Below are 15,148 nucleotides of genomic sequence, written 5' to 3'. Positions count from 1 at the left end.
CTGAGAGAGAGAGAGAGAGAGAGAGACACACACAGAGAGAGAGAGAGAGAGAGAGAGAGAGAGAGAAAGAGAGAGGAGAGAGACAAAGAGAGAGATAGAGACAGAGAGACAGAGAGAGACAGAAACAGAGAGAGACAGAGACAGAGAGGGAATCTCCAGAACTAGGGGAAAGGTCTTTAGGACAGATGAGCTGTCAGCTGTCCCTCCCTGTTGGTCCCCACCCTACCCGCCAGGCACATTTCCGGTGGCTACTTGAATGCTGTGGGTCCTACCTCCTCCTACCTTAAAGAATTTTCAGCTTCTGTGCAGCACAGATCTGGAGCTCTGCCCCAGGAACACATCCAGCACTCCAGGATTTCATCCAGTGTCTGGTAAGTCACTTGGAAGACTGTTTCATATCGCTTTGTTGTAGGTGGAAGGGCTTATAAATGTGTGTGACAAGGAGTTTAAGGATTGTATGATAAAGGAAAGAAAACTTTAATTGTGTATGAGTTTGTATATACATGAGCACATGGATCCTGTAGTGTACAACCTGCTTGGCTGAGTTTTGAACTCATGTTGTCTGTCTGTCATGATGGCAACTGCCTTTGTTACTGATCCATCCTACAGGCCCAAGATGGTGCTTTTTTGAAACAGGGTCTCACTATGTAGCTCTGACTGGCCTGGAAGTCTCCATGTGGACCAGGCTGCCTTGCCGTCTTAGAACTCACTGTAGCTATGTTCCTGTTGGGATACCAGGAGTGTACTACTATTTCCTCTGTTTTTGGTTTTGTTGTTATTATTGGGTTTTGTTTTTGACTTTTATTTTCAGTTTCTGGCTCTACTTTATCCCCTGGGGCCATGTCTAGAGATATTAAGAAATTCTCTTTCTCAAGGTGAGTCACAGAAATCCTGCTCCAAATTTGGAAGGAAGGAATGTTGCATTGAGAGTGAGAGGCCTAGGAATCTAAACAGACAAGCCTTTCTGGTTACCCTCAAAAGCATTACTCCCCAAGGGTGGGTTAAAAGGGCTTTTGGAAGCAGTCTTAGAGCCAGGCAGGAAGGTAAACAGACAAATTCAGGTGCCTGGGAGAACAGCAGGCCCAAATTGGGCCCTGAGCTCAGGGATCCACCCAGACTTGATTCTGCTCTCTAGTTACCCGTTTGCTATCCTTTAAAAAACCGAGTCCATCCACTTACTTACTTTGATATCTTTTGGTTTTTACTAAGTGTATACATACCAGGAGGGTGGGGAACTGGTTCATAGGCCACCTTGGGATCATTTCTTTTTCTTTTTGTTTTTTCTGCCTCAGCCTCTTGAATGCAGGGATTATAGGCTAGCGACATGATATTTGTCTAAATGTCATTTATTCATTTTAGTTTATTTACTTTTCTAAAGACAGGGTCTCAGTCTGCAGGGTCCCAGGGTAACCTCAGACTCTTGGCAACTGTTTATGCCAATCTCCTGAGTTTTGGGATTTCAGCCCAAATGTCCCTTATAACAAACCAGACCAGGTTATGGGGATTCAGCTCAGTTGACAGGAGTGCTTGGCTACTGTGGAAACCCTGATTTGATCTCTAGCACTACTTAAACCCACTGAGGCTGTGTACACCTCTACATATCCCCAACATTTGGGAGGTGAAGGAATCCCCATGGAGGATCACATGGTGAAGTCATTTTAACCTAGTGGGTTTGAGCTCAGGCTGAGCAACATGAGATTCTGTCTCAAATAAAATAAAATAAAATAAAATAAAATAAAAGGAAATGAAATAAAATAAAATAAGACTAGGCCGGGGCCTAGCAAACACATAAGTGGATGTTCACAGTCAGCTATTGGATGGATCATAGGGCCCCCAATGGAGGAGCTAGAGAAAGTATCCAAGGAGCTAAAGAGATCTGCAACCCTGTAGGTGCAACAACATTATAAACTAACCAGTACCCCGGAGCTCTTGACTCTAGCTACATATGTATCAAAAGATGGCCTAGTCGGCCATCACTGGAAAGAGAGGCCCATTGGACACGCAAACTTTATATGCCCCAGTACAGGGGAACGCCAGGGCCAAAAAGTGGGAATGGGTGGGTAGGGGAGTGGGGGGGAGGGTATGGGGGACCTTTGGGATAGCATTGGAAATGTAATTGAGGAAAACACGTAATAAAAAAAAAAAAAAAAGAAACTATGCCATCATGCAGGGCTCTTTTGAAATGCCAGACTAAGATATCATTAAAGAGATCTGCTAGAAAAAAAAAATGAAATAATCAAGCTGGGTATGTATAGTGGTGCATGCCTTTAAACTTGGGAGGCAGAGGCAGGAGGATCTCAGTTGGAGGCCAGCTTGATCTACATAGCCATTTTCAGGAAAGCCAAAGCTACTTAGTGAGATCTTGTCTCATAAACAAAGAAACAAAATCCAACCCCCCCCCCAAAAAAAAAAACCAAAGAAACAAATAAAAGAAACTCTGAAGTAATTAATGTAAGGACAGTGTTTCTTTGAGTTCTACAAGACACTTTAGCTCATTAATAAAATTTGAGGAGTGGACTCTGGGGACCCCAATTTGTAGCTGAAAGGCTTGGGGTTGAAGGTAAGTGAAAACTAGGCCAGTTTTGGGGTTGTAGCCATCAATTTATGAATTCAGTGTTAACTCCAGATAGACTGTGTCAGAACTGGACTTGGTTCATGGGCCTCTAGCTGGTGTCTGCCATTCTGGGGTGTTGGGATGTGCTAAATAGGTTTATGCCAACTTGATACAAGCTAAAGTCATCTGAAAGGAGGGAACCTCAGTTAAGAAAATGACTCCATAGAATCAGGCAGTAGGCAGGCCTGTAGGGAATTTTCTTAATTAGTGATTGATGGGGGGAGTGTGGGGCTAGGGAGCCATGGGACCAGGGGAGCAGGCCTGGAACACAAGTCCGGTAGAGACATTCCCAAAACCAGAAAATTTATGCTCCGGGGCCTGTATGACCTTGCTCACATAACCCTAACCTTTGCTTCTCACTAGAGGAGGTCACATAGCCTGTAGCCAGGTTACACTTCTTTTCCCCTTATAAGGTCATGTCCGGCCGCACCTGGAATTTCCCCTTGTGCAAATGAAGTTTTTTTGTTTTTGTTTTTTGTTTTTTTGTTTTTTTCTGAATGACTATTTTATATTTTATTGACTAAAATCATTAAACATTTTCTTTTTTTTAATATTTTTTTTATTACGTATTTTCCTCAATTACATTTCCAATGCTATCCCAAAAGTCCTCCATACCCTCCCACCCACTCCCCTACCCACCCATTCCCACTTTTTGGCCCTGGCGTTCCCCTGTACTGGGGCATATAAAGTTTGCGTGTCCAATGGGCCTCTCTTTCCAGTGATGGCTTACTAGGCCATCTTTTGATACATATGCAGCTAGAGTCAAGAGCTCCGGGGTACTGGTTAGTTCATAATGTTGCACCTACAGGGTTGCAGATCTCTTTAGCTCCTCCTTTGGGGGCCCAGTGATCCATCCAATAGCTGACTGTGAGCATCCACTTATGTGTTTGGCTAGGGTCCCCCAGCCTAGTCTCACAAGAGACAGCTATATCAGGGTCCTTGCAGCAAACTCTTGCTAGTGTATGCGATGGTGTCATCGTTTGGAGGCTAATTATGGGATGGATCCCTGTGGTTTTTGTTTTTTGCTTTTTTGTTTGTTTGTTTTTTATTCTGAGAGAGGGTTTCTCTGTATAACCCTGGCTATCCTGGAACTCACTTTGTAGACCAGGCTGGCCTTGAACTCAGAAATCTGCCTGCCTCTGCCTCCTGAGTGCTGGGATTAAAAGCACGTTCCACCACACCCAGCTTTTTTGAGACAGGGTTTCTTTTCTGTAGCTCTGGCTGTCCTGGAACTCACTTTGTAGACCAGGCTGGCCTCGAACTCAGAAATCCCAGTGCCACTGTGGGTTGGTTATCCAGGGTTCTGTAAGAAAGCAGGCCGAGTAAGCACAAGGAGCAAGCCATAAGCAGCATCCATCCATGGCCTCTGCATCAGCTTCCTACTCTGTTTGAATTTCTGTCCTGATTTCAATCAAAGAAGTGTTGTGGAAGCCAAATAAACCCTTGGTGTTTCATCACAGCAATAGTAACCCTAATGAGGACATAGTGTTATGTAATACATTTCTGGGGGTCAGAGAAGTGATTTGTGCTGTGAATACAGCAGGAAAAAAAAAAAAAGACCTTGAACATGCACTTTAAGTGGACAGAGGTGGGTGGGGCCTGGATGTGTTTGGAGGTGTGAGATTCCTTTCCTGGCTTTCTGTGCTGGGAATGGAAGTTTCAGGAAAGAAACTGCATCTTCAAACTGAACATTCTTCATGGATGACTACCCAATTAGAACCATAATTGTGTGTGTGTGTGTGTGTGGGGGGGGGGTTGGCATGTTGCAGGACTGTGAACCCCAACATTATGCTATTGATTGGAAAAACATGTTTTTAGTTGTGGTGTGGCTCAGTGTTTATTTTATTTTATTTTTTTTTAAGATTTATTTATTATATGTAAGTACACTGTAGCTGTCTTCAGATACTCCAGAAGAGGGCATGAGATTTCGTTACGGATGGTTGTGAGCCACCATGTGGTTGCTGGGATTTGAACTTGGGACCTCCGGAAGAGCAGTGGGCGCTCTTAGCCACTGAGCCATCTCACCAGCCCCCTGGCTCAGTCTTAATACCTTTAATCCAAGAGTTTTCTGCTTGAACATTTTAAACTGGATTAGAGTCAGCCCGTTGACAGGAAGTGAACATAGGATTTTAAAGAAAAAACCATAGAGTTTACGAGGGAGTCAGAAGGGCTGATAGAGAGACATACCGGAAGTAGAAGGGAGGGACCTGAGTTTGAAGGAGGTGTTTTGGAGATGGGCTTGAGGGAGGGGATTCATTCTGGGACGAGGTCTGAGAAGGAAAGTGAGCTGGGTGCTTTCTCTGCCTCTCTGAGCTAGCAGGCTTTCACCCCAGCATCTGGCTCTAGAGAGTCTTCATTGGTAAAATACAACGGTTGAGATTTTGTTAAAAACAACGCCCAAGTGCTTGAATTAAAGGCATAAACCACCACACCCTGTCAGGTGATTATTCAAGATTTCTCATCTTGTTTTCCAGCAGAGTTTGGATCCCTCCACCAGGCACTAAAGATGTTATGGCAGAACCTCCATCAGTTTGGCCAGAAGTTGGTTCGCCGGCGGCCCCTGGCGGCAAACGAACAGTCTGAGTCTTCCTTGTCTCGATGTCTGACCACTTTGGACCTGGTGTCCTTGGGTGTGGGCAGTACCCTGGGTGCAGGCGTGTATGTCCTGGCCGGGGAGGTGGCCAGAGAGAAAGCTGGACCGTCCATCATCATCTGCTTCTTAATTGCTGCCCTGTCTTCAGTGATGTCAGGACTCTGTTATGCGGAGTTTGGGGCCAGGGTACCATGCTCGGGTTCCGCATATCTCTACAGCTATGTCACAGTGGGCCAGCTGTTGGCTTTCATCACTGGCTGGAACTTAATACTCAACTATGTCATTGGTGAGGAGATGGGGGCAGGGTTTTATATAAGTAGGCCAGGTTGGTCTTGAACTCTCTATGTTAACTGAGAATGACCTGAATTTTGCCTCTACCTCCTAAAAATGGGATCACGGGACTCCTTGTTTCATTTTTATGAATACAGGGTCTCATGTAGCTCAGGCTGTCCTTGACCTTGCTATATATATAACAGAAGAAGGCCTCAAATCCCTGATATACATGCTTCTACTTCACCACACTCAGCCTGCCAGGAATTCTTTTTCTTTTTTCCTTTCCTTTCCTTTCCTTTCCTTTCCTTTCCTTTCCTTTCCTTTCCTTTCCTTTCCTTTCCTTTCCTTTCCTTTCCTTTCCTTTCCTTTCCTTTCTTTTCTTTCTCTCTTTCTTTTTTCCTTTCTCTCTCTCTCTCTCTCTCTCTCTCTCTCTCTTTCTTTCTTTCTTTCTTTCTTTCTTTCTGAATGTCGAAGACAAGGGTTTCTCTGTGTAGCCCTGGCTGTCCTGGAACTCATGGTATAGACTCCCTTGTTTGTTCTTCCTGCGTCCTGGGATTAAAGGCCTGCAGGCTGGCTAGTAATTCATTGTATATTTCAGGGAGATTAGTTTTATAGACTCTTCATCATTTGGAGTGTTTGTTCACTTGCTACATTTTTGAAAAATTCCTAGACTACCATTTTGTTTGTAATTGCAGTGCCTGGGCTCAAACCTAGGGCCTTGTGTGTGTGAGGCAAGTACTCTGCCACAGAGCTAAATGCCTATCTCAAGAAAGTCTCATGAGATCATATATCTTTTTATTTATTCAATTCAATTCAATTCAATTTTTTATTAATCATTTGTTTATATCTCAAATGATATCCCCCTTCCCGGTTACTCCTCCACAAGCCCCCATCCCATCTCCCCTCTTCCCCTCCCCTTTGTCTCTATGAGGGTGCTTCTTTACCCACTCAGCCACTCCTGCCTCACTGCTCTAGCATCCCCCTACTCTGGGGCACCGAGCCTCCACAGGACCAAGGGCCTCCCACTGATGTCAGATAAGGCCATCCTCTGTTACATATGTATCTGGAGCCATGGATCCCTCCATGTGTACTCTTTGGTTGGTGGTTTAGTTCTTGAGAGCTCTGAGTGGTCCACTTAGTTGATACTGTTCTTCCTATGGGATTGTAATTCCCTTCAGCTCCCTCAGTCCTTCCCCTAGCTCAGGGGTCCCTGGGCTCAGTCTGATGGTTGGATATGAATATCTGCATCTGTACTGGTCAGGTGCTGGTAGAACCTCTCAGGGAACAGCCATACCAGGTTCCTAACAGCAAGTGCTTCTTTGCATCAGCAATAGTATCATGGTTTGGTGTCTGCAGATGGGATGGATCCCTAGGTGGAGAGGTCTCTGGACGGCCTGGAATAGAAAGATTATGTATCTTGTGTACGATTTTTCACCCCTGTTCCTCACAGCAGAGATTGAGATTAGATATGTTTCTTTCTCTTCCTGTCTGTATTCTAAGGGTTCACTTTCTGCTTGTACATGAAGGTTCCGCTTCCTCTTGCAGGTGCAGCCAGTGTGGCTCGGGCCTGGAGTGCAGCTTTTGATGGCCTCATAGGGAACCATATCTCCCAAGCCATGCAGACGACTTTCCCTATCCAAGTGCCCAGCTTTCTGGCCAAGTATCCAGACTTTTTTGCGCTTGGTCTGGTGATAGTTCTCACTGGTGAGACAGGCTGGAGAGGGGTGGTGAGTGTGTGGGAGGATTGGAACTGGTAGAAGATATAAAATCCAAGGCACTGGAGGGCAGAATGTGAGACAGGGTTTTTTCCTATACTGGGGGCTGTGGGTCTGTAGTAAAATACTGAGTAACAACATGTCTAGCTTTCAACCACTGGTTGTTAGAGGTACCCTCTTCCCCCCTGTTACAAGCCAGGTGTTTGTGGTACCCTGTCCCTCTCCAGCTTTCTGCTGAGATCCACTAATGTAGAATTAGCTTCTACTTCTACTTCTACATGCATACGGAGGTCACAGGACAAATTGTGGAAGTTGGTCCTCTCTACCATGTAAGGGCCTGGAGATAGAACTCAGATTGCCAGGCTTTTTGGTAAGCCTTTTTTTTTTTTCCCCTGATAAGCCATCTTGCAAGCCTTTCTTCTGTATGAAGACCAAATTAAAAAAAAATTAGGTCTTACTTTATGTGTATGTGTTTTGCCTGCCTGCATGTATTTATGTATACCAAGTACCTGCCTGGTGCCATGGTGCCTGCAAAGGAGATATCAAAGCCACTATATGTGTTCTGGGAACTGAACCCTGGTCCTCTGCAAGAGCAGCCAGTGCTCTTAATTGATGAACCATCTGTCCAGCCTGCGTTTTGACATTGACTCACAGTCTCCCTTCTTGTGTATCTGGGTTGATTTAACTCTTAGTTCCACCACTTTTGTCCTGGTATTGCAGGTATGTGCCACCACAGCCATGTTAGGGTTCTTACTGCCTTCTTTCCATTCCCTTTCCCGCAGGAATCCTCGCCCTGGGAGCACGAGAGTCTGCCCTGGTCACCAGGGTTTTCACAGGAGTGAATCTTTTGGTGCTGTGTTTCGTCTCCCTCTCTGGCCTCATTAATGGCAAGCTACACAACTGGCAGCTTACAGAGGATGACTACAAACTGGCTCTGTTAGAATCCAACAACACTGACAGGTCAGGAGTCCCAAACAACACAGCTAGCTCAGGGCAGGAAGGGGTGCAGAGAGTAGGGGTCTGGTTACTGGGCCCCAAACTGTGCCACAACTGTGGAAGTTGTGTATAATTATGTAAAAATTATTTTTAAATTTGAGACTTGTTTCTCTTTTTTTTTCCTTTTCTTTCCCCTTTTTCTTTCTGTCTTTGTTTCTTTCTTTTTTCTTTTAGTTTTTTGGAGACAGGGTTTCTTTGTGTATGTAGCCTTCCTTGGCTGTCCTGTAGACTAGGCTGAGATCTGCCTGCCTCAGCCTCCTAAGTGCTGGCATTAAAGGCTTGTGCCCTGCCCCACCCCCATAAGCATTTTTGGTTCTTTCAAGACAAGGTCTCCATATATAGCTTTAAAAGTCCTGGATCTTGCTGTGTAGAGCAGGCTGGCCTTGAACTCAAAGATCCACCAGCCTCTGCCTCCCAACTACCAGGAGTAAAGGTGTGCACCACTATGCCTGGCAGGTTTGTTTGTTTTAAAAATTTATTTATTTATTTTATATATGTGAGTACAATGTAGCTGTCTTCAGACACCAGAAGTGGGCATCAGATCTCATTACAGATGGCTGTGAGCCACCATGTGGTTGTTGGGATTGAACTCAGGACCTCTGGAAGAGCAGCCAGTGCTCTTTTTTTTTTTTTTTAAAGATTTTATTTATTTATTTATTATATGTAAGTACACTGTCGCTGTCTTCAGACACTCCAGAAGAGGGAGTCAGATTTCGTTATGGATGGTTGTGAGCCACCATGTGGTTGCTGGGATTTGAACTCTGGACCTTCGGAAGAGCTGTCGGGTGCTCTTACCCACTGAGCCATCTCACCAGCCCGCAGCCAGTGCTCTTAACTGCTGAGCCATCTCTCGAGCCTCATTTCTGGCAGTTGTTAATATTTATTTTTGTATGAGTGATTTTGACTGGATATATGTACATGCACCATGTGCATGCCTGGTGCATATGGAGGCCAGAAGAGGCCATTGGATTCTCTGAAATTAATGAGTTAAACACGGTTGTGAACTACCATTTCTAAATTGAACCTAGATCCTCTGGAAGAGCAGCCGGTGCTCTTAACTGCTGAGACATCTGTCACGTCTCCTTTATGGTGGTTTTTGAGGCAGGGCATCATGGATCTCAGCCTGGTATCTAACTTACTATGTAGCGAAGGATGGCCACAGTCTTCTGATTCTCTTGCTTCTATTTCCCAAGTGCCAGGGCGTGTTGGGATCAAACCCATAATATGTATGCTAAGCAAGCACTATACCAACTCAGCTATTTCCTAGCATCCCTTGTCCTGTATCTTCACTATTTTTGTGTTTTGAGATAAGGTCTTGCTGTGTAGCCCAGGCTGGCTCTGAGATATGTAGTTAGAGTTGGCTGTGAACCTTTAGCCTTGAGTTCCTGAGTGCTGGGAATATAGGCATACCCCGTCATACCCTGTATCCCTGCAATGATTTCCTCCTTCATTCATTTATTTATTTATTTATTTTTATTTATTTGGTTTTTCGAGACAGGGTTTCTCTGTATAGCCCGGGCTGTCCTGGAGCTCACTTTGTAGACCAGGCTGGCCTCGAACTCAGAAATCCGCCTGCCTCTGCCTCCCAAGTGCTGGGTTTAAAGTCGTGTGCCACCACGCCTGGCTATTTCCTCCTCCTTTCTCTTGCCACAGCTTGGGACCAATGGGCTCTGGAGGGTTCATGCCTTTTGGCTTGAAGGGGATTCTCCGTGGTACAGCAACATGTTTCTTTGCCTTCATTGGGTTCGACTGTATTGCGAGTACAGGTGAGTGAGCAGTAGTCCCTCTGTCTTATCAAACGCATATACACGTACGGCTGGTGGAGAGTTAGCCTGCTTTTGGGAGCATAGGAGGGGAGAAGGTGTGTGTGAAGTGAAGCCTGTGAGTGCTTCTGAATCAAGGTCCGTTCCATCCCTGCAGGGGAAGAGGCCCGCTGTCCCCAGCGTTCCATTCCATTGGGCATCGTGACCTCACTCTTCATTTGCTTTCTGATGTATTTTGGTGTTTCGGGGGCACTCACTCTCATGATACCCTACTACCAGATTAACATCAACAGCCCCTTGCCCCAGGCATTTATCCACGTTGGATGGGGGCCTGCTCGCTATGCAGTAGCTGTGGGAACCTTATGTGCCCTTTCATCCAGGTTGGTATCAAAGGTTTTTCTCATTTGCTGCTAGATTCTCAGCTGTTCCAGCCTTTGAAATAGAAGAGAGGGAGGGGAAATGTCTTACATGGCTAAAGGAGCAGGGCCTGCCCATTGATACTCTCTGGTCTCTTATGTCCCTATTCCCTAATAACAGCCTCATAGGTTCCATTTTCCCTGTGCCTCGGGTGGTGTATTCCATGGCAGAGGATGGGCTCCTGTTCCGGAAACTTGCCTATGTTCATCCTCGAACACACACTCCGGTCCTAGCCACTGTCCTTTGTGGAATCATCGCAGGTAAGACAGCCAGCCTTACCACTTTCATCAGCTTGGCTATGCTCACTAGCTAATGCCTCACAGGTTTTATACCCACCTTTTGTTCTTATCACTTTAGCATTTATGGCTTTCCTCGTTGAGCTCAGTGATCTGGTGGACCTCTCGTCCATAGGGACCCTGCTGGCCTACACCTTAGTGACCTTCTCTGTTCTGATCCTCAGGTGAGACTCCATCACGCCTTGGCTGAGTGTTATGGGGTCATGAAGACAGTCAGTTGCTTATCCTCGCTGTCACTTGTATGCATGGGGGTAGCAGGTAATGTTCCCATGCTATATCGTTCGTTCAGGTACCAGCCGGACCAGGTCTTAAGCTCTTGTAAGAGGGAGAAGTCTGAGAGTGCAGCTGTGGAGCTGGAGCCTGGACTTGAACCTTCTTCATGCATGGAGCCTATTTCTCCAGAAGGGATGCCAGGGATTGCAAGGACACTCTGTATCCCCACGAACACCACCCCAACTCTGAGATCTGGCCGGATTGTCTATGGATGTGCTTCCCTGCTCGGTGATCACTGGGACTTTACTCCTTGGGCATTTGGAAGCTGATAGCATGGGGTGGATGTCAGGGGCAGAGCGGGAGGCACAGAACAGACAGGCTTGGTTGGATGTAGCCCAGTGTTCTGACAGACTTCTCCCCGACTTGACTTGTAGTCTTTCTTCTGATGCTCCTGTGCCTGATCCTGACCCAGTGGTCCACACAGCTATTCTCTGGGGACCCAGTTTTGATTGCCATGGCTGCTTCACTATTGCTTCTTACTGTCGGAGTGATCACTGTCATCTGGAGACAGCCTCAGAGCACCACTCCTCTCCACTTCAAGGTAGGTGACTGACTTCTAATATAATCCACCCTAGGGAGTTGGTCATGCCTGACTTAAAGTCTAAGCACGTTTCACCTTTCCATGGAAGGAAGGGGCAGGGACTGATAAAACGAGTGGATATGCTGGGCATGGTGGTCTTTGTCTTTAGTCCCAGAACTCAGGAGACAGAAGCAGGTATAGGTAATCTCTCAATCTGAGGTGCTTGGTTTACACAGAGTATTTCAGACCAGCAAAGGCTACATAGTAAGAGCCTGTTTCACAACCCCCTCCCAATACACCAATGGGCAGAGCGCCTGGATACTCAGAAGGCTCGGGCAGGAGGATCACATATTAAATGGGTTACAGCTACTTCTAGACTAGAAGTTTAGTGAAATTCTGTCTCAAAATAAAACAGGTATGTTGTTCTATACCTATACTTCTAATACTAGGGAGGTAAAGGGAACTCAGGAATTCAAGGCTATGCTCAGTTTGAGCAAACAAACAAAAATCCCAAAGTGTTCCCTCACCCAAGTCTGGGAGATGTAATTCAGTGGTAGAATACTTGCTTAATATGCATGAAACCCTGTGTGCAGTCCCCAGTACTGAATAGAAGTCAGATGGAGGTGGGAATGTAGTCGGTTGGTGGAGCAATAGTTTAGAATGCATGAAGTCTTGGGTTTGATACTAGCACCACAATCCCAGCACAGGTGAAGTGCAGGGGCTGGAGAACCAGAAGTTCGGGGACTTCTTTGAGACTCTATGTCCAAAAAATAAGGCATCTGCTGCTGGATGTGGTAGTGTGTGCCTTTAATCCCAGCACTCGGGAGGCAGAGGCAAGCAGATCTCTGAGTTTGAGGCCAGCCTGGTCTATAGAGTGGGTTCCAGCACAGCCAGGATTACGCAGAGAAACTCTGTCTCAAAAAAAAAAAAAGCAAAACCAAAATCAATCAAACAAAAGACATCTCAGGGCTGGAGAGATGGCTCAGTGGTTAAGAGCACTGGCAAGCACTGCAAGACTGGCAAGACTTCTAAAGTCCTGAGTTCAATTCCCAGCAGCCACATGGTGGCTCACAATCATCTGTAATGGGATCTGATGCCCTCTTCTGGCATGCAGGTAGAACACGAATATACATAAAAGAAATAAATAAATCTTAATAAAAATATTTTAAAAATGAAAAAAAAAGACATCTGCTGCTGGGCATGTGGTATATGCCTTTAATGTGCCTTTAATCCCAGCACCTGTGACAAAGAAGCAGACAGATCTCTGAGTTCAAGGCCAGCCTGGTTTACAAAGAGTTTCAGGCCAGCCAAAACTGTTATATAGAAAAACCTTGTCTCGACTGCACCCCCCCCCCCCCCCCCCGCAAAATTGCACTCGCTTCCAAGCCCCATGTCAGTGTTTTAGTGCTCAGGATATGTCTCTTCTGGCACATCCCATGGTGTCTCCAGTCTGAGCAGGAACTGATTGCAGAGCCCAGGGCTGTGCCTGTCATTCATGGGAAAGAGCTCAGGTGTCTGGTGTGCACTGGGATTTATAGGCCGTGTTTACAGGTTCCAGCCCTGCCTGTGCTTCCTGCACTGAGTATCTTTGTGAATATCTACCTGATGATGCAAATGACTTCTGGGACCTGGTTTCGCTTTGGAATCTGGATGGTGATCGGTGAGTAGCTTGCTGGGGAAGAGATTCTTTGGTAACTGAGTCCAGCAGTCTTCTAATTGCTTGTCTTTGAAAGGTTCTGAGGCCATGTGGAGAATTCCCCAGTGGGAACCTGGGCAAAAGGGTGATCAATTGCACCTCACTGTCTATTCCCTTTTAGGATTTGCTATCTACTTTGGATATGGGATACAGCACAGCTTGGAAGAGAAGAATGACCAACAGCCAACAGCCTCAAGCTCCCAGACTCTCCAGGAACTCCAGGAACATACTCCCAGTGTTGACTTACCTTAACTGGAGAAACGGGATGCTTCCAGGACCCCATGGGCATCAGTTTCCTTCCCTTCCCTTCCCTTTCCCTTTCCTCCCTCTTTCCCTTCCCCCTTTTCCTTTCCTCCCTCTTTCCCTTCCTTTTATTCTCTCTCTCTCTCTCTCTCTCTCTCTCTCTCTCTCTCTCTCTCTCTCTCTGTGTGTGTGTGTGTGTGGGGCGGGTTGGGAAGGCAGTACTGGGAATTGAACTTAGAGTCTTGTGCGTCTGAGGCAAATGCTCCATCACTGACCTAATCTCTTGTAGGTATCTTTAGGTCAAGGAAAAGTTTGAATATTTGTGGGCTGTAGATGGGACTTCTTTTCTTACTTTCTTTTTTTTTCTTCTTCTCTTTTTGGGACTTATATCATTGTAATTTTGTGAGCAAATTCCTTAACCTTTTTTTTTTTTTTGGTGTGTGTATTGAAATTGGATCCATGATTTTGCATATGCTAGGCAAGTAGTACTCTACCACTGAGCCACATCCCTAGTCCCTTTAGTTATTTAACTGACAGCAAAATTTAGGTATTTACATATTATAGAATGGTTAAAAAAACTGATTAATATATGTTTCTTTTTATGTTTGGGCAGTTAGTCTTCTATGGCTAAGGTCAGACTTGAACTTGATCTTCTGAACATTATTATTTATGGAGAGAGAGAAAACACATGTGTCACAGTGTTTGTGGAGTTCAAAGGACAACTTTATAGGTTCCTTCTCCCTTTCCACTTTTCATGGATTGAACTCAGGTATTTAGGCTTTTGTGGCAACAGCTTTACCCACTGAGGCATCTTGTTGGCCCCTGTATCCCCTCCCCCACCCATAAACAGTATCATAACTGAGAACTATCATGAACTCATGACCCTTCTGTCACCAGTTCTCCAAGTGTTGGTATTATAAGTGTGGACTGTGCTTGTTGTTGTTTTTTGTTCTGTTTTTCAAGACACAGGGTTTCTTGATGTAGTTCTGGCTATCCCTGTAACTTACTACAGTAAGTTAGATCAAGCTGGCCTTGAACACAGAGATCTCCCCCATGAGTGCTTAGATTAAAGGCATGTGCCACCTCTGGCCTATCTTCATGCTCAGTTACTGTGGTGCTAAACATTATGCCAGGGTTTTAAGCACATTTGGACAACCAATTTACCAACTGAGCTACACCCCCCAACCCTATGTTTATGTTTTGTGATGAAAACATTAAATTTTTTTAAACATTTTACAGATCTATAGTGCATTGTTCATCTGTGGCAACATGTATATGAACTTGGAGGATGTATATTATGTTAAGTGAAATAAATGAGGTTTGAACAAATATGACTTTATTTTTCTGTGTGTGTATGTGGGTACATCTGTGCTATGTGTGCATGTGGACACCAGAGAACAGCTTGTGGGAGTCAGTTCTGTCTTGCCATGTGGGCTTCAGGCTTGAACTCAGGTCATCAGACTTAGTAGCAAGTGCCTTGACTAGCTGAGCCATCTTGCCATCTTTTTTTTTTTCCCCCAAAACACAGTTTCATTATTTAAACTAGGTTGGTCTCCAGCTCAGGCAACCTTCCTGTATTGACCTCTTGAGTGCTGATTGTAGTGCATGCCACCACACCCAGCTAGATGGCCTAATGCTCAATTCCTATAAGATTCAGAGACATGCTGGGTATGATGGCTGATACCTGAAACATATTTCTGGTAGAAGGATCACAAGTTTGAGGTCAGCTCAGCTTTCATGGTGATGCAG

General features: G+C 45.4%; 1 protein-coding gene across 2 annotated transcripts; it reads left to right on the top strand.

Moving 5' to 3' along the window:
* Window positions 1-182: 182 nt before the first annotated feature.
* On the top strand, window positions 183-14,728 carry AU018091 (expressed sequence AU018091). Of its 2 annotated transcripts, none has more exons than NM_001004153.2 (12): window positions 183-371; window positions 5,089-5,493; window positions 7,026-7,184; window positions 7,978-8,155; window positions 9,845-9,957; window positions 10,112-10,334; window positions 10,492-10,631; window positions 10,729-10,831; window positions 10,957-11,168; window positions 11,315-11,481; window positions 13,012-13,120; window positions 13,278-14,728. In NM_001004153.2, exons 1-12 carry the CDS (start codon window positions 257-259, stop codon window positions 13,406-13,408), a joined length of 2,055 nt encoding a protein of 684 aa, NP_001004153.2. In that variant the 5' UTR covers window positions 183-256; the 3' UTR covers window positions 13,409-14,728. The 2 variants fall into 2 exon arrangements, with proteins under 2 accessions (NP_001004153.2, XP_006540047.1); XM_006539984.3 differs by having other exon boundaries at window positions 223-371; window positions 5,092-5,493.
* The last annotated feature ends 420 nt before the right edge of the window (window positions 14,729-15,148 follow it).

The sequence above is a fragment of the Mus musculus genome, chromosome 7 (genome assembly GCF_000001635.26).
Source record: "Mus musculus strain C57BL/6J chromosome 7, GRCm38.p6 C57BL/6J".
Lineage (NCBI taxonomy): Eukaryota > Metazoa > Chordata > Mammalia > Rodentia > Muridae > Mus > Mus musculus.
Note: the sequence above shows the minus strand (reverse complement) of the source record. Positions and strands in the feature narration are given on the sequence as shown.